The following is a 19,455-nucleotide window of genomic DNA, read 5'->3' as shown; positions in this document are numbered from 1 at the left end:
CTTTTAGGTTGACCATTACAAACTGGGAGTTGGGGTGTCACTTATGGGTTGACCATTACAGACTATGGGAGTTGGGGTGTCACTTGTGGGTTGACCATTACAAACTGTGGGATTTGGGGTGTCAATTGTGGGTTGACCATTACAGACTGAATGGGTGTCATTTGTGGGTTGAACGTTACAGACTATGGGAGTTGGAGTGTCAATTGTGGGTTGAACATTACAAACTGTGGGATTTAGGGTGTCAATTGTGGGTTTACTATTACAAACTGTGGGATTTAGGGTGTCAATTCTGGTTTTGACCATTACAAAAGGGATATATTTTAAAGTTGACCAAAAAATATGTGAAGAGGAAAATCTTTTGTATAGTTTTTCTTCGTCTCAAAAAGTTTCTGATGCCTCCCTTCACAAGAACTACAACTGAAAACTCTCCACATTAAAAATCAACAGCCACAGTTGCTCCAAAAAAATGGTATATTTTGTCTCATACTTAAAAAACTTATTTTGTACCTGCAAGCCCAGTTTTTGGACAAGACTGGTAGATCTACTCATGAAGATAAAACATTAACTTGAATATCACGTGAATGAACTTTATTACATTATCTTGTTACAGCTTGATGAAGAAATAGAACTGATGGCATTTGACCTTGATGGTGATGGCTTGAAGACAAGTGACCAAACATTAAATTTATCCCGTTTAATGGTGAGATCTGAAACATCAAGACAACGATTACAACTACTGAAAATATTACAGGTATTATGCTATTTGAATAGACTTTAAACGTGCATAGTTGATATCGTTGTATCTGTAATTTGCGTCTGGAAAATTTTGAAGCAGAAAGTCAGTCATGATATAGAACCACTACTAAACTGTGAAAACCTATTACTTTGTCTACATGGCAACATTTTATTGGAGCCCAACGGCTCGAGCCAGCAAAAACCGCTGTGTGAACATGTTCAACTCAAAACAGTTTGGCTCTAATGAATCTTGAGGTTAAGCTCTGATAGGACTAGGCATGACATGGCCCTGAACATGTGAATGCATCTGCGCTGAAATGAATTGATATCGTTTGTAATTTCTGTGTGAAAATTGTAACCAAGCAAATTGCATGAGATGCTGAATTGTACGAGTTACAGACATTAAGTTACAAAAACATCAAGTTCCAAAAGTGACCCACGCCTTTCCTATAGAAACTATGTCCACATACAGTTTTGCTTTGTGGTTTCGCAAAAGTGGGCATGGTTTCTAAAATATGGGCGGAACTTGGTGTTCATAACTCGAACAATTTAGCTTCTTGAATTGTATATCCCTCCATCACGAAATTAAGTGATGTTTGTCGGCCATGACATAATAATAATGACATTTTTACTAGTCTTCTCCGAGCTTACCTCTTTCTCAAAGATTTTAGATTCTGTCATGACAGAAAATCCTTGAAGTGGAATGGAATGTCCTCTAGATTCTAAACAGATTCTCAGATATTGAGAATATTTTGATTCTTAGGTAACTGAGAGAGCTGTTCTGTTCAGCTCTGAAAGAACTCGTTTTGCTTGGCCCTAATAATAAAAACTCGCTAGAGATAATCTCCTATTAATAGGAAGGAGAAGCAAAAGTTTGGCTGTGATAAAATAATGCAGTGTTAGCCTAGTACATGCGTGTTTAACAAGGAGCTGAGGGTTACTTTGAATGAGATGTGTTTTGAAGAATATTTTTGATATATTGTGTATTCTGTTTTTCAGGAAACTAGCAATTCAAGCTGTTTGAAACATTTTCTCAGCTACCATGGTTTGAAATTGATTTGGAGTTGGATGGTGGATGTTGGTGGTGAACAGTCGGAAGAAATAAAGACAAAGGTAGTTAGATTTCTCAAGATTTGGGTCCCCTAAAATTACTGTTGTAATCTGATTATGATGCTTGGAGTGCTCTAAAGTTGATGATGTAATCAGGTTGTGATGCTTGGAGTGCTCTAAAATTGATGATGTAATCAGGTTGTGATGCCTGGAGTGCTCTAAAATTGATGATGTAATCAGGTTGTGATGCCTGGAGTGCTCTAAAATTGATGATGTAATCAGATTGTGATGCCTGGAGTGCTCTAAAATTGATGATGTAATCAGATTGTGATGCTTGAAGTGCTCTAAAATTGATGATGTAATCAGGTTGTGATGCCTGGAGTGCTCTAAAATTGATGATGTAATCAGGTTGTGATGCCTGGAGTGCTCTAAAATTGATGATGTAATCAGATTGTGATGCCTGGAGTGCTCTAAAATTGATGATGTAATCAGATTGTGATGCCTGGAGTGCTCTAAAATTGGTGATGTAATCAGATTGTGATGCTTGGAGTGCTCTAAAATTGATGATGTAATCAGGTTGTGATGCCTGGAGTGCTCTAAAATTGATGATGTAATCAGATTGTGATGCCTGGAGTGCTCTAAAATTGGTGATGTAATCAGATTGTGATGCTTGGAGTGCTCTAAAATTGATGATGTAATCAGGTTGTGATGCCTGGAATGCTCTAAAATTGATGATGTAATCAGGTTGTGATGCCTGGAGTGCTCTAAAATTGATGATGTAATCAGGTTGTGATGCCTGGAGTGCTCTAAAATTGATGATGTAATCAGATTGTGATGCCTGGAGAGCTCTAAAATTGGTGATGTAATCAGATTGTGATGCTTGGAGTGCTCTAAAATTGATGATGTAATCAGGTTGTGATGCCTGGAGTGCTCTAAAATTGATGATGTAATCAGATTGTGATGCTTGGAGTGCTCTAAAATTGATGATGTAATCAGATTGTAATGCCTGGAGTGCTCTAAAATTGATGATGTAATCAGATTGTAATGCCTGGAGTGCTCTAAAATTGATGATGTAATCAGATTGTAATGCTTGAAGTGCTCTAAAATTGATGATGAAATCAGATTGTAATGCCTGGAGTGCTCTAAAATTGATGATGAAATCAGATTGTGATGCCTTGATTCTTAGATTGGTCATTATGCTATTGCTATGTATCGATTTCTATGTTTAAATAGCTGCTTTTCTATTTCTTTACTAGATCTTACTGACATTATCACATTTGCCGATACAAAACAGAACAATTATAGAAGAAAGTCGAGTGATGTCAGTAGTGAAAACATGGGCCTCGCAAGAAAAACAGTGCACAGTAAAAGCAGACACAGAGGTTGAATATTCCAGTGCAAGTGAAAACCCTTCAAGAGCAGCCACACCAATGGCTGTCCAATCCAGTCAGCACAATAGTCCCTCCCATGCTGCAGAAGCTGAGTATGATAAAGCTGCAAAAAAGAAAATAGCATTAAGAAAACCCGACATTTTAAACGAGAATAGTAATGATGTGTCTACGTCAGATGTAAACAAGAAATCAGATATTGAACTGGAGAAAAAGTCAGCTGTTACTGTTGTAACCATGGAAACTGAAGAAGGTGAAATCTTGGAAGATGGTATGGGTCAGGACACTACTAAAAAAGTACTAACTGAAGGTTCAGAGAATAGTGTGGACCAGAACACTTTGAAAAAAGTAGTACCTGACGGTACCGAGGATAGTACGGCTCAGGACATTTCAAAAAAAGTAGTACCTGAAGGTACGGAGAATGGTAAAATACAAGTTGTGGATGAATCTGTGAAAGCAGACACTGTTACTAGTGGGGTTACTGCCGTAGTGTGTATTGTTGAGGAGAACTCACAAGACAGTGTCATTACTATTAACAGTGAGAGTACAACAACTGACAGGATACACCCAGTAAAAGATGATGCCATGGAACCTGGTGAAATTAAAGATGAGGTTCCCAATATGCAAGGCAGCCTGCAAAGTAAAAAAGATGAAAGAAATTCTGATTCTGATTCACTAGAAGATGATGGGTCAGGAATTGCTGGAATTGCTTCCAAATTACTGGATTCATGGAGTACACTCAAGGTAAAGAAAGTGTTTTTCTAATAACTATGACAGGAATGTGTTATTCATGTAAATCAAAAGACAAATCACCTGATAAGTAGCCTTCTGCTATCTGAACACAGACCTCCCAGGTCACTTTATTCTTGGGGGGGAGGAGCTATGTGCGAAGATGTGCACCACCGTACCATGTATTTCTATGGGCTCTGTGAGAGCTGCTGTTGAACGTCAGTTGAAGAGCCGGTGAAAACACCTAAAGTCCTGAACAGTACAAACTCAACTTTGAAGTAATCCTGAGCAACCAAATTTATATATGCTACACATGTAGGGATAATCTTGTTACACTGTTCAGAAGAGTCTCAACAACTTACCCTTTGTTTTCACCGTGATGGTTGCCAGGCGATGAAAATGCCTGGATGTCCGCCCCTGAGAATACCATTAAAAACTGATTTCCCGGGTCACCTGTTACCGAATTCTGCCGTAAATTCGCCCTGGGCAGTTGAACGACAGTTTGGGTTTAAAAAAATATAAAAAGGTGATTTTTCAGCATTTTTTTAAGGTGTTATTTTAATCTTTTCTGATGCCTGAAAGTTTCGCCGTAGTCATTAACGACTATTCAAATATGATGTTTATGGCGACTAGCGTGAATAGGTAAGATGTTTCGACACTGAGCTGTTATCGCTGTAAATAATGTTAAATTATTCTTCAAATGCTCAGTTTATCTTTTAAAAACAAATTATGCTGCTTTCCCATCAAAATCCAAGCCAAAAGATCGTACAACAACATCAGCAAATCTCTTCCGTGCTTCGTTCAATAACTTTAACATATTTAAATGAGCTATTGTAATTTGAACACGTTGGCATCATCCATCATTTTCATTGAAAGACGGTGGATTATTCAATGAAAATATTTTATGATCGGTTTTTGAAATTTTGAACCCCAAATAAGGGCCCACCAGCCGTGAAATTGCCCAGGATGATTTCTCGGATGGGCGAATTTACGACAGAATCCGGTACCATCTGAACGCTGACCTCCCATGCCAGGTAACTTTTGATTCAAAATAGTGGTAGATGTGTCTACCACTTTTTAGCTCCGCGGAGCTCATCATATGAGTGATTGTCCTACGTAGTCCGTGTCAACTTTTTACTTATTCGACTTCTTGTTGAAAACCGCAAGTCTAATTGCTTTGATATTATATATACATATATATAGGTACTACAGGTAGACCTTTCTCAGATTTGTCATTCATGATGGTATCTTCAATTCTCTTAATTTTCATGAATATTTTTGTCATTTTTGGTAAAAAATGATATTGCAGACTTTTTGTTGAAAACCACAAGTCTGATCGCTTTGATACTATACATACATGTATTGGTATCAGACTACAGGTAGTCCTCTCTCAGATTTGTTCATTTCATGATGATAGCTACAATTATCTAATTTTGATACTTTCATTATTTTTGGTAAAAAGTGATATTTTCGACATCTTGTTGAAAACAGCAAGTCTGATTGCTTTGATACTATACATTTTGTTTATTTTCTAATGATATCTTCAGTTCTTTGCTTGAAATGTACATTGCTAACAGCGGAGCTATCTCAGCCGAGAGGCTGCTTATATTATTCATCTACTAGTGTATTCATTGACGGTTTCAATATTCTGCATTGTTTTCAGGAACTATTCAGAATACCCAAAAAAGACAGAATTGAGAAAAAGGAATTTGACCATGAGACTGAATTGAAAAGCCGAGATAAAGATCGAGATAAAGATAGAGATAAGGTGATTGACCAACTCAGGGAAAGAGACAAAGACCACTACAGAGAGCGTGATAGAGATCACTACAGAGAGCGTGATAATTACAGAGATAGAGACAGAGATAGAGACTGGGATAGATACCATGGAAAGGACAATCATCGTGATAGAGATGACTATAGGTCCAGGGATAGTTACCGGGATAGACATGGCAGGAAAAGGTCTCGTAGTCCTAGCTATAGTTACTATGACGACAGTAGACGACACCAATCTGACTCTGATAGATACAGTTCTGATTATTCCACTCCACCAAAATTACAAAAAACATTTGGTAAAAAGAAAGTGGCGACACCAAAGATAAATAAACATGAAAGACGCTATCAGTTTGAAAGGATGGTGGAACGAAAAGAACGCGAGGATGAAATGAAAAAACAGAAAGAGAGATTCTACAATGAGCAGCAAGGATATCAAGAGTCTGTGCCCCATTATCGTTTGCCAGAAAATAATGCATTCCCGTTACCACCGCAACATCCAATACTTCCAGACCCTGCTTACCCAGGGGAACAAAACAATCCTACCATGAGGGATCAAATGCCAGATCCATGTGTAACCCCTGTACACCAACAAATGCCAATGCATAATATGTCTATAGATTCCACTACTCCACATATACATTCTGCCAGTATGTCATCTGACATGGGAATGATGCCAATGGATCCCAGAGGACTTCGGCCTCCACTTTTGGATATTGATCATCGTAATGTTCATGACATTCTTGAGCAACAGCAGCAGCAACAACAACAACAACAGCAGCAGCAACATGTCAGTCCAGCCATGGATGGCCTATCAAGGATACAGCCTTCATCACAACCTGCAATGGATATGCCTCGTACAGTGCAGCATCCGTCTCAATCGTGGGAACCAAGTCAGGGTTTACCACCGCCACCACAGCCACAGTTTGATAGAACAGGACAGCAGCAGTTTCCCCCAGTTTACCAACAACCACAGACCCCTCAACAACTTTCATCTGAACATCTTCCATCACAACAGCTTTCATCTCAGCAAGCTTCATCAAACCCACATGGGTATGTTGTACAGCAAACGTATGTGGCCCCGCAGCCACATCTACCAGTCCATCAGGTCAGTTGAAACTGCATTGCAATTCAATAACAATATACAAACCTGTCTTGTGTGATGTTAAATCTGATAATTGCTATCTTTCTATACCAGAACTTTGTTCCGACGCCAACTCGGATGCCTGGACAGACGACAACCTATGTTACTCCTGATGGTATGGTGGTACAGCAAACAATAACACAGATATCTGATCCTAATATGCAACAGAATATACAGCAGGTTTGTTTCTATTTTCTCTTGTCTACTGAAACTGAGCTAAAGGGTCTATTCAAGTGATTACAACGATGGCCAACATGTCAATTGATCATGTTGTGGGGTAGGACTATACAAAGTCAGGGATGGTGGGGCAAGGGGTTGTCAAGGATGAGAATTCATGTCTCAGGTCATACAAGTTGTCCAAGATGAGAATTCATGTCTCAGGTCATACAAGTTGTCCACATATGGCAACAGTGAATTCAAATTGATCTTTCAACAACATGGTGTCTCATGTTCATCAAAGTCCATCTGATCTGATTTTCCTGCTTTATGCCTGCAGTTATACAAACCTTTAGTGAACTATTACAATATACTATGATTACAGGAGGATTATTTGTAATGGGACGATGTTTCTAAATAATAAATGTCGGTTTTTGTGATGTAACTGACTTGTACACAAATGTAGAGTGTTAATTGTTATTAGCTCCACTGTTGACAAAGCAGTGCTGTTCATATTATTGTTTGTCTATTGTGTCAACTATACATTTTTGACTTCTGCATGCTTTGATACTTTATGTACCTTGGTTTGTTTGTCTCTAATTTTAATGAATATTTTTGGTAAAAAGTGTTATTTTTCCAACTATAAATATGCCTGTTTTATATGCCTTCTCTGTTAGCAGTGCATATGCTTACTTGAATTGCAGAGGTATTTTCACAGTCAAAATATGTAATAGTTTAACCTTTTCACCACCAATAGACAATTCTAACTAAATTTTAAATTTTTTTCTTTTAAAAAAAATTTCATTTCAATATTTGGCTATTTCTGTTCAAAGCTTCTGAAGGAAAATGCAAGCTGGGACTATTTTGTGAATTTGTTATGAAACGAGGGAACTGGTGGTGAAAAGTTTAATGATTCAATTTACAACAGATGTGATTTTTGGTTGATATACAAATGTAAGCCTCTTATAGAGCAAATATGGTATATACATATTACAGGTGCAACAGTTACAACAACAACTGCAGTTAAACCAGCAATTAGCATCATTAAACCCGTCTCAGATGTCTCAACCAGTACAGGTTGTACAACCACAAAGCACTGATGTACCGTCACCTCCAAAACCTAAACCTATTATACTGCCTCCTAATTGGAAGACTGCACGTGATGCAGAAGGCAAAGTTTACTACTACCATGGTGTCACTAGGTATGCTAATTATTTTATTACACCTCATGGCCATGTCAACCAATCAGATTCATGGTGTCACTAGGTATGCGAAGTCCGAAAACGGGGACTTATAATTCGGTCTCCGTGCGTCCATCCGGAGTCCTATCTCAGAATCCTTTGTACCGATTCCGTTCATTCTTTGCTTGTGCCTAGTACTTTATGTGGGACATATGCACATGCAGTGGTTTAGCGATTTAATTCAAAATGGCCGATTGGCAGCCATCTTGTTTTTTGAAAATGTTGTATTTTGGACATGCTTTATCAGTTTTCATTCAAACTTGGTACATAGATTATGCATGTTAGGATACATGTCCAATACGATTTATTTCACAATTGGATCAAAGATGGCCGACTGGCAGCCATTTTGTTTTTTGAAAATGTTGTATTTTGGACATGCTTTGTCAGTTTTCATTCAAATTTAGTACATAAATCATACATGTTAAGATGCATGTCCCCGACCGTCCGTGAGTTCCTGAGTCTGTCTGTCCGTCCATCCATTCGTCCGTGCGTCAGTCTGTCCAGAGTCATATTTCAAAATCCTGTGGACCGATTTCGTTCATTCTTTGTATGTTTCTGGTACCTTATGTGGGACATATGCACATGCAGTGGTTTAGCAATTAGATTCAAAATGGCCGACTGGCAGCCATCTTGTTTTTTGAAAATGTTGTATTTTGGACATGCTTTATCAGTTTTCATTCAAACTTGGTACATAGATTATACATGTTAGGATACATGTCCAAGACGATTTATTTCGCAATTGGATCAAAGATGGTCGACTGGCAGGCATCTTGTTTTTGACTCCCATGTGCGAAGCACATAATGGGAGTCTTTGCAGTTTGTCTGTCTATGTGTGTATGTGTGTCCGACTGTTCCACTGCTATCTCAAGAACCATACATCGGTTTTTGATGAAATTTAGTGCATAGATGCTCTGGGCCAATGCGCAGATTTGATTAGTTTTTGGTAAAAATCCATGCTCGTTAATTACCTAATTTGCATGATAATTAGCTAATTTTTAGCTGTTCCATGATTGTTCCACTGATATCTAAACAACCACTCATTGGATTTTGATGAAACTTGGTACATAGATGCTCTGAACATATGCGCAGATTTGATTAGTTTTTGGTAAAAATCAATGCTTATTAATTACTTAATTTGCATGATAATTAGCTGATTTTTAGCTGGTCCATGATTGTTCCACTGATATCTAAACAACCACTCATTGGATTTTGATGAAACTTTGTACATACATGCTCTGAACTAATGCTAGGTTTTGATTAGTTTTTGGTAATAATCCGTGGATACTAATTAACTAATTTGCATACTGAGTAGTCAATTTTCAGTTTTTCCACTGATATCTCAAGTACTAATCATCACATTTCAATGAAACTTGGTACATAGATGACACTGCACAGACCTGATAGTTTTTATGGTAATATCAGTACATATTAATTACCTAATTTGCATAATTAATTAATTTTCAGCATTTGATATAAGTAGTGAGCATTACATTTCAATGAAACTTGGTACTTACATACTCAAGGACTATGCAGAGATTGATTGTTTTAGGATAAATATTTGTGCATATTAATCACCTAATTTGCATAATTAGTTAATTTTCAGCTTTTCCACGGGTATCTCAAGTACTAATCATCGCATTTCAATGAAACTTGGTACATAGATCCTTTAGGACTATGCAGAGACCTGATTAGTTTTAGGGTAGATAATTGTGCATATTAATTACCTAATTTGCATAATTAATTTTCAGCTTTTCTACTGATATCTAAAGTACTAATCATCACATTTCAATGAATCTAGAATTATGCAGTCCCAATTAGTTTCCGGCAAATATTTGTGCATATTAATCACCTAATTTGCATAATTAACCAACTTTCACACTGATATCTCAGGTACTAAACATCACATATCAATGAATGTACATGGATGCTGTAGGACAATAGACAGACCTGGATAATTGTGGGTTAAAATCTGTACATATTAATTACCTAATTTGCATAATTAACCAATTTTAAGCTTTCACACTGATATCTAAAGTACTAATTATTCCATTTCAATGAAACTTAGTACAAAGATGCTCTAGGACAATGTACAAACCTAATTAGTTTAGGTTAAAAATCTGTTCATATTAATTCCCTAATAAGCATAATAATTCATAATTTTTTGGTTCTAATCACATTTCAATTAAACTTGGAAACATAGATTTTCTGTTACATTGTGCAGACCTCAATAGTTTTACACTCAAATCTGTTCATATTAATTTTCTGATTTGCATAATTAGTTTTCAGCTAAGTAATTTCGAATTATATTAAATGTGTCTCCAATACTCTCTCAGCACATGGGAGTTCTTTCTAAGCTTTCTTTGATTATTATATACAGTATCTTGGACGTGCTCTGTCAGTTTTCATTCAAATTTGGCACATACATGTACTTTATACATGTTAGGATGCATGTCCATGACAATTTGTTTCAAAATCTGGTCAAGGATGGCCGATTGACAGCCATTTGACTTTTTGGCCTTACTACTATATTTCCACAATTTATGTACCATTTTCATTCGTATTTGGCACATACATCATACATATCAGTGTGTTTCATAATCAGATCAAAGATGGCCGAATAACGGCTGTTTTTATTTTTGGCCATATTACTACTACACGGAACACGTGTTTTGATGTAAATAAACAATCTGTTGTATATACGCCACTTGGAACTCAAGTTTCAAGGACACGCTCGCGACAACCCCTCCGCTTTAATATGATGAGCACAAAGAGAACTTTCAAAAATTTAACGGGGACTGTGTCATTTTCAATTACTTGTTTTATTACACCTCATGGCCATGTCAACCAATCAGATTCATGGTTTCACTAGGTATGCTAATTATATTATTACACCTCATTGCCTTGTCAACCAATCAAATTCATGGTGTCATGAGGTATGCTAATTATATTATTACACCTCATGGCCATGTCAACCAATCAGATTCATGGTGTCATGAGGTATGCTAATTTTATTATCACACCTCATGGCCATGTCAACTAATCTGATTCATGGTGTCACTAGGTATGCTAATTATATCATTACACCTCATTGCCTTGTCAACCAATCAAATTCATGGTGTCACTAGGTATGCTAATTATATCATTACACCTCATTGCCTTGTCAACCAATCAGATTCATGGTGTCACTATGTATGCTAATTATATCATTACACTTATTATTCGTGGGCTATATTTCAGGCAAACTCAGTGGGATCCTCCTACATGGGAAGGAAATCCCCCTGATATGGGGAGTGAGGAAACAGACATGGATCTAGGTACTCCAACCTATGATGAGAAGACAAAGAAGAGAGCAACACAAGCAGCAGCTGATACCTCCAGTGAAGCTGCCAAGAGAAAGAAAGAAGAATTCAGAACTAAAGTATGTCATTAACATTGATTTTGTTCCAATTTTATACATCAAATATGACCCCCTGGCAGCCATGTTTGAATTAAATATGACCCACTGGCAGCCATGTTTGTATCTAATATGACTCACTTGCAGCCATGTTTGAATTAAATATGACCCACTGGCAGCCATGTTTGTATCTAATATGACCCACTTGCAGCCATGTTTGAATTAAATATGACCCACTGGCAGCCATGTTTGTATCTAATATGACCCACTTGCAGCCATGTTTGAATTAAATATGACCCACTGGCAGCCATGTTTGAATTAAATATGACCCACTGGCAGCCATGTTTGAATTAAATATGACCCACTGGCAGCCATGTTTGAATTAAATATGACCCACTAGTTGCCATGTTTGAATTAAATATGACCCACTGGCAGCCATGTTTGAATTAAATATGACCCACTGGCAGCCATGTTTGAATTAAATATGACCCACTAGTTGCCATGTTTGAATTAAATATGACCCACTGGCAGCCATGTTTGAATTAAATATGACCCATTACTTGCCATGTTTGAATTAAATATGACCCACTAGTTGCCATGTTTGAATTAAATATGACCTACTAGTTGCCATGTTTGAATTAAATATGACCCACTAGTTGCCATGTTTGAATTAAATATGACCCACTGGCAGCCATGTTTGAATTAAATATGACCCACTGGTTGCCATGTTTGAATTAAATATGACCCACTGGTTGCCATGTTTGAATTAAATATGACCCACTAGTTGCCATGTTTGAATTAAATATGACCCACTAGTTGCCATGTTTGAATTAAATATGACCCACTGGTTGCCATGTTTGAATCAAATACATGTATGACCCACTAGTTGCCATGTTTGAATTAAATATGACCCACTGGTTGCCATGTTTGAATTAAATATGACCCACTGGTTGCCATGTTTGAATTAAATATGACCCACTGGTACCCAGAAATTGTCAATCACAAAGTTAAAATATCATGAGGAAACAGATGCTCTTTATATGCTATAGCTGACTGGTGACCATTTTTTTTGTGAAGATTCAAATAACTGCAAATCTTCACTTCTGACTTAATGACAAGTGAAATTGACATATTTAATGTGGTAGTGTCTCACCCACTGACAACAACTTGCTACTCCTGTGGAATATTTACTGCTCAGATATGTAACATTTTGACAGAAGAATGTTGCATCATACATTGTGTGTCTATCAAAAATACAGTGTATGAATGTATGTCAGTATACCTCAGTCGTAGCTTAGCTATAGCCAGATAGTCACATATGATTCAGAGTGATACACACTATTGGAGTGTTGCGTAGCAGTCAAAATCAAAAAAACTTACAAACCAATACCTTTTTTCCCCCCAGATGTCAACTTATGTTGTCAGTGTGTTAAATCCGTACAGAAAACCAGATTGTAAACTTGGTAGAATTACATCAACAGATGACTTCAAACATCTTGCTAGAAAGGTAAGTCACTGCATATATTAACATATATGATGAGGTTATCACGAGAATACTGAAAAGTATACACAAAGGCAGTAAGGAGTTTGTATTGACCAACATGTTGGTTCCGTACTGCCTGAATGCATACTTTGTGGTGTTCTTGTGATAAACTTATTATTCTACATCTTCTATTTCCATTGCACACTACATATCTTGTGTCGGTGTAACCAAATAAAGTGTTCAGATGTAAGGTGATTTACGGATTTTTCTGTGTATGTTTAAATGATAGCATTTTTCATTTTTGAGCTCAAGTCACATGAATTGTTAATTCTATTCAAAAATTATTTATATAACAACATTATTTTATTCTTTGACAATAGTTAACGCATGGTATCATGGCGAAGGAGATGAAACACTGCCGCAATGTGGAAGACTTAGAAGTCAATGAAAATGTCAAGGGAAAAGCAAAAGAATACATACGCAAATACATGGGCAAATGTGGTGCTATTTATAAGAAGGAAACTGTGCATGAACATATGTAGAAAATGCTAATGGATGGGCACACCTAACTTAATTAATGCTTGTTCCAAGGCCCTTTAAACCTGAATAATGCTCGTTGCAGGGCACATTCAGCCAATGTAAATAACTGACTGAAAAGACACATCTAAGATAAACAATGCTCATGGCAGAGCATGTATAGCAAATGTAAATAACGCATTGCAAGATGCATCTAACATAAATGAATTTGAATAATGCTTGTTGCAGGGCACATCAAGCTTGAATAATGCTTGTTGCAGGGCACATCAAGCTTGAATAATGCTTGTTGTAGGGCACATCAAGCTTGAATAATGCTTGTTGCAGGGCACATCAAGCTTGAATAATGCTTGTTGCAGGGCACATCAAACTTGAATAATGCTTGTTGCAGGGCACATCAAGCTTGAATAATGCTTGTTGCAGGGCACATCAGACTTAAATGCTCTTGTAGGCATTTTCAGCATATGTAAATAATGTTTATTTAATAGCAGACACATATGTGCATGGGAATGATTCATCGGCTTTTTGAATCCTGTAAAAGGACTCGGAAACCTGACAACTTACAAAACATAGTTGTTCACTGAAAGTTGTGTGATATAACATAGAATGTTGCATAGTTTTGTACCAACCAGAACATTTTTATTATAATAATAATATATGTAGAGGTAGTTTTCTTGATTTTTTTTATGAAATTAGCCAAAAATGTTGTAACCAGTTTATTTTTTACTGAATTCTGTTGTATTTGAATTTTATACAAAAATAGTCATATTTTGTGTAGTAAATTTTTTAGTTGTACCAGATAACTGATTGTAAATGCTCCTGTGTGGTATCTTGTGATAGGGCTATGAATTGCAGGCAACCTGAAGGGCTTCATTTAATTAACATGCATATGTGGACCACTTAACTCGTTCATAAGTACGTCACAATGATTGGAATGCTGTTCCATATTCCCTCTATTATGAGCGCATATAAACCAATAACCACATTTGTTGTGTGCTGAATCATTAAAGTATTACTTATTTTGACCATAGCAAGATCTCTAATTTTTGTAAGCTCATGCACTGCTAATAGAGCAAATATGGGATGTGCGTAGTTCAAATAAATCCCCTAGTGGTGTATGACAGTTGTATCTGGGTTTGTCAGCTGGAAACTAGTAAGGGGATTTTATCAACATTTTTATCAACAGTGGGAGCAACATTGAGTGCATAAATTGTAATACAAAAAATAGGGGAAATATGTAAAACCGGATACTGCCACCATCGTATCACATGTACACGTGAAAGCTGCCACAACTGTATCAACACGTAGAGGTGAAGACTGCCACCATCGTATCAACTCGTACACGTGAATGCTGCCACCACTGTATCAACACGTAGAGGTGAAGACTGCCACCATCGTATCAACTCGTACAGGTGAATGTTGCCCACTACCGTATCAACACGTACATGTAAGCTTCTCTGTAAACTGATTACAAAGTCTTTTTCAAATTTATTAGGGTTTTGAGGGGTACACTGCTAGTTGCCAGACAAGAGACTAACATCACATTTATAAGCCACAATATACTTTACATTCCAAATCATAGATTATTCCTATGAAATGTTATTAAAACAGAATTGTTATTTTACTTTACTGCTCCAGTGTCTTCAGCTTTCTGCAAATTATCAATATGACTTGTGGATGATATCGGTTGACCCGGTCTACTGTGTGCCGACCATATTTTGTACAAAAATCCGCCATTAATTACAAATCTAAACATCTTTCATTGAACATTATGATGTAAAGAGTTTTACAGCGAGCAATAAGGCTGAGATAGTGTAAATATTGAAAAATCTTTTTGTACAACTTTGCCATCTCATTTTTTAGATGCAAGTGATTTTATTCTATGCGGATTATGGAGTTAATACATGAGAAAAGAGTAAAACGCAATCTATTCAATTAGGGGCGGCCACTACTCTGGGAAGAACCTTTTACTAGCTTGGTAACCTAGGGAGTCATTTATTCAAAATGCTTTGTTGAAGCTCTGATGGGTAACCCAGGGAGTCATTTATTCAAAATGCTTTGTTGAAGCTCTATTGGTTGACCTAGGGAGTCATTTATTCAAAATGCTTTGTTGAAGCTATATTGGGTAACCTAGGGAGTCATTTATTCAAAATGCTTTGTTGAAGCTCTAATGGGTAACCCAGGGAGTCATTTATTCAAAATGCTTTGTTGAAGCTCTATTGGTTGACCTAGGGAGTCATTTATTCAAAATGCTTTGTTGAAGCTCTATTGGGTAACCTAGGGAGTCATTTATTCAAAATGCTTTGTTGAAGCTCTATTGGTTGACATAGGGAGTCATTTATTCAAAATGCTTTGTTGAAGCTCTATTGGTTGACCTAGGGAGTCATTTATTCAAAATGCTTTGTTGAAGCTCTAATGGGTAACCTAGGGAGTCATTTATTCAAAATGCTTTGTTGAAGCTCTAATGGGTAACCTAGGGAGTCATTTATTCAAAATGCTTTGTTGAAGCTCTATTGGGTAACCTAGGGAGTCATTTATTCAAAATGCTTTGTTGAAGCTCTATTGGGTAACCCAGGGAGTCATTTATTCAAAATGCTTTGTTTAAGCTCTATTGGGTAACCTAGGGAGTCATTTATTCAAAATGCTTTGTTTAAGCTCTATTGGGTAACCTAGACAATCATTCAAATTGCTTTACTATGAAGCAAGTAAATAAAACCCAACTATGAAGCTGTATTGTTCAATCTAGTTATTTATTCAAAACATTTTGTTGTATCTGTATTGAGTAACCTAGGGAGTCATTTATTCAAAATGCTTCAGATTGATGGAGTCAGTAGAAATTATTTTTGGTGATTGATTTCATAAAAATGTTTTGCAATACTAACGTACTGCCAAGGTGATCCTTAAGTAGCCAATCATCACCAGAAATTTGCATCATGTGACTGAAACAGAACTTACAAATTGTTCATTTTTTACCAACCAAAAAATAAATAATGAAATACAGATTTATAACATTTTAGAAACATGGTTTGTTTGTGTGGTTACATTTTATGACTCATTTTGTTTTGTTATTATCTGTTTATGGTTGTATTGGCTGCTGTTATTATGTGACTGTCCTTTTAGTTAACCGAATAAACCTGTTTGGAAATCCATGCCTTTTTCTTTAAGTTCATATAACAAATTATTGTTGATGCAAAGGAATTGGGAGTTACCCAATTGGATTACATGTAAAATCAGTTCCTAGGCTTTTTTAGCTCCGCTGTCGACTTTGTCGAGCGGAGCTTATCATACGAGTGATTGTCCATCGTCCGTGTCAATGTTTTACTTTTTCAACTTCTTCTTTTAAACTACAAGCCTGAATGCTTGGATACTTGGTGTATATGTACCTTGGGTAGACCTCTCTCAGATTTGTTCATTTCATGATCATATCTTCAATTCTCTCATTTTGGTGAATATTTTTGTCATTTTTGGTAAAAAGTGATATTTTCGACTTCTTGTTGAAAACCGCAAGTCCAATTGCTTTGATATTACATATATAGGTACTACATGTGGACCTCTCTCTGATTTGTTCATTTTGTAATGATATCTTAAATTCTCCAATTTTGGTGAATATTTTTGTCATTTTTGGTAAAAAGTGATATTTTCGACTTCTTGTTAAAAACGACAAGTCCAATTGCTTTGATATTATTACATATATACTAGTAGGTACTACATGTGGACCTCTCTCAGATTTGTTCATTTTGTAATGATACCTTAATTATCTACAGTAATTTTGGTAAATATTTTTGGTAAAAAGTGATATTTTCTTCTTGTTAAAAACCACAATCATTTATGGTGAAAAATGATATTTTTTGAATTTTTGTTGAAAACAGCAAGTCCCATTGCATTGATACTATGCATATTGTTCATTTTCTAATATCTTCTGTTCTATAATTGAAATGTGCATTGCAAACAGCGGAGCTATCTCAGCCGAGAGGCTGCTTGTAATTTTAACCTAAGGCGACATCGTACACATTTGTCTATTGTTCTCAAATTAGATTAACATGATTTGTCTACATAGTTTTGAGGAGTACACTATCAAAAATCAAAGACCACCAGAACCTCTGACTGATTTCCATCTCATTGGTTATGGTCATTTAATGTTTCTACCCAGTGATCATACTGGTGTAAGTCTAACTGGGAATCATTCAAAGAATGAATGATTTCTTTGCCGTCAATGGATTAATGACCAAATAAAAAATTTAAATTAATTAGGTTATTATATTTGGCGGAAATCTATCACTTTGTTGAATGTACAAAACTCCCTCGGCTGTTATCCAAAATAAGTAAGCCGAGGTGTGGACGCCCTCACGAGGCGCATTTTCAAACGAGTCGAGTCTCAAACGGACGATTATATATAATTTATGATGTAGTTAATTCTACTATAAGTCAATTCAAACAAAATAAATGCAATTTGTTATCACCTTAGCCGTATCAAGGCGATGCTAATTCTTGCATTGGTCTAAATGACGTACACGTTTTCCGGAATATTTTAGAGACTAGAGAATTGAAGCCTCGGACATGGTTAAACAAGCGCCCTCAAACGGTCAAAATAAATTATTTGTCAATTAATTGTCTAACTAATGAAAGTATTGTCAAATAGATTGGAATATAATAATAAAATTCAAAACTGTCATGACGTAAATCTGCACACGACACTGTAACTGCTTTGAAACGCAGTATATTCAAGTTACCGACATATCAATATATTCACACGAGTGATAACTCAGTTCGTCTCCGGTGGACTGCCGATCGAAGTTTCGTCACCACGATCATTATACAGAATGTAGAATACAGTGCTACATACATACTTGCCATTTTGATGTATCAAGTGGTTGTTAAACCACAGTAACTGCTGGTATTACCGAATATCCGATAATCATCGCCCGAAAGGACGTTTTTTGCGACCGAAACTTCAGCGCATCCGCACTGTATTGATGTTTCGAACACATAGAACATCAGTGACTGTCTTAGTGACGCTATTGACGCAGTACAATGGCCGTGACGCAACGCCGTTGTCAAGCGAACGTCATTCGATTTGTTTGTTATCGATAACACAGTCCGAAATGGGTTAATTTTGATTTAAAACTGTTCACAAATTGTTCAGTAACGGTATTCTCTGATGACATCAGTACTCGTGTACACACTGCAGGGCACGTGTCGTTTTTGTAGACCATTCCCGACAATGTACGGACTTGCGTAAAACCTCGACACCCGAAACAAATTATTGGGTTTCTAATAGCGAAAGGGCAGCACAGATTATAACCTGTCGCGATGATTTGGAAGGAACCACGGTTACTAGTAACCGTGAAGGAACGAATGGCATTCTGGCAACTACTGCAACACTTGTGATCTGTGATCGATTCTTTCCAGCAATTCAACTCGGAATTGACTTATAATATGTCGTAGATTCGGTGATGCTAGGAAGTATGACGTGCTTTATTAATCATTCGTGATAGTTCCCCTCGCAGTGATGGTCACATGGCCTTAATTAGCCTATCAAAGCAGTGTGTTTTGTTTACATCCATTTTGTAGGAGTTTAAGCTGGCCAACATGTGTTTTACTTGTCATAATTCTATTACATACATGTGATTTCTTCAAATTAAAACAATATTTTGATTTTTGCATCCCCCTTTTTTGGGAAAATTCAATCAAATGCTAGCATTGTCGTCTATGGAGTTTTAATTAGTGATATGAGCCCTAATCCAAAATAAGTGAGTAAGCAGAGTTGTGATCGCCCTCACGAGGCGCATTTTTGAATCTCACACGGACGATTGGACTATTAGATCGAT

General features: G+C 36.7%; 1 protein-coding gene across 2 annotated transcripts in view; it reads left to right on the top strand.

The window, feature by feature from the left end:
* LOC100369661 (uncharacterized) overlaps window positions 1-16,776 on the top strand; it is a 43,781-nt gene extending 27,005 nt beyond the window's left edge. For both annotated transcript variants that reach the window (XM_085495589.1, XM_078008199.2), the window contains 9 exons: window positions 611-751; window positions 1,735-1,848; window positions 3,042-3,917; window positions 5,566-6,783; window positions 6,874-6,999; window positions 7,972-8,177; window positions 11,454-11,634; window positions 13,016-13,117; window positions 13,474-16,776. In XM_085495589.1, coding sequence (XP_085351715.1) covers window positions 611-751; window positions 1,735-1,848; window positions 3,042-3,917; window positions 5,566-6,783; window positions 6,874-6,999; window positions 7,972-8,177; window positions 11,454-11,634; window positions 13,016-13,117; window positions 13,474-13,635 — 3,126 coding nt within the window. In that variant the 3' untranslated portion in view covers window positions 13,636-16,776. The remainder of the gene's footprint in view (window positions 1-610; window positions 752-1,734; window positions 1,849-3,041; window positions 3,918-5,565; window positions 6,784-6,873; window positions 7,000-7,971; window positions 8,178-11,453; window positions 11,635-13,015; window positions 13,118-13,473) is intronic.
* Window positions 16,777-19,455: the final 2,679 nt, after the last annotated feature.

The sequence above is a fragment of the Saccoglossus kowalevskii genome, chromosome 22, assembly GCF_978046115.1.
Source record: "Saccoglossus kowalevskii chromosome 22, keSacKowa6.1, whole genome shotgun sequence".
In the NCBI taxonomy this organism is placed as follows: Eukaryota; Metazoa; Hemichordata; class Enteropneusta; family Harrimaniidae; genus Saccoglossus; species Saccoglossus kowalevskii.
This window is presented reverse-complemented; position numbering and strand designations above follow the sequence as displayed.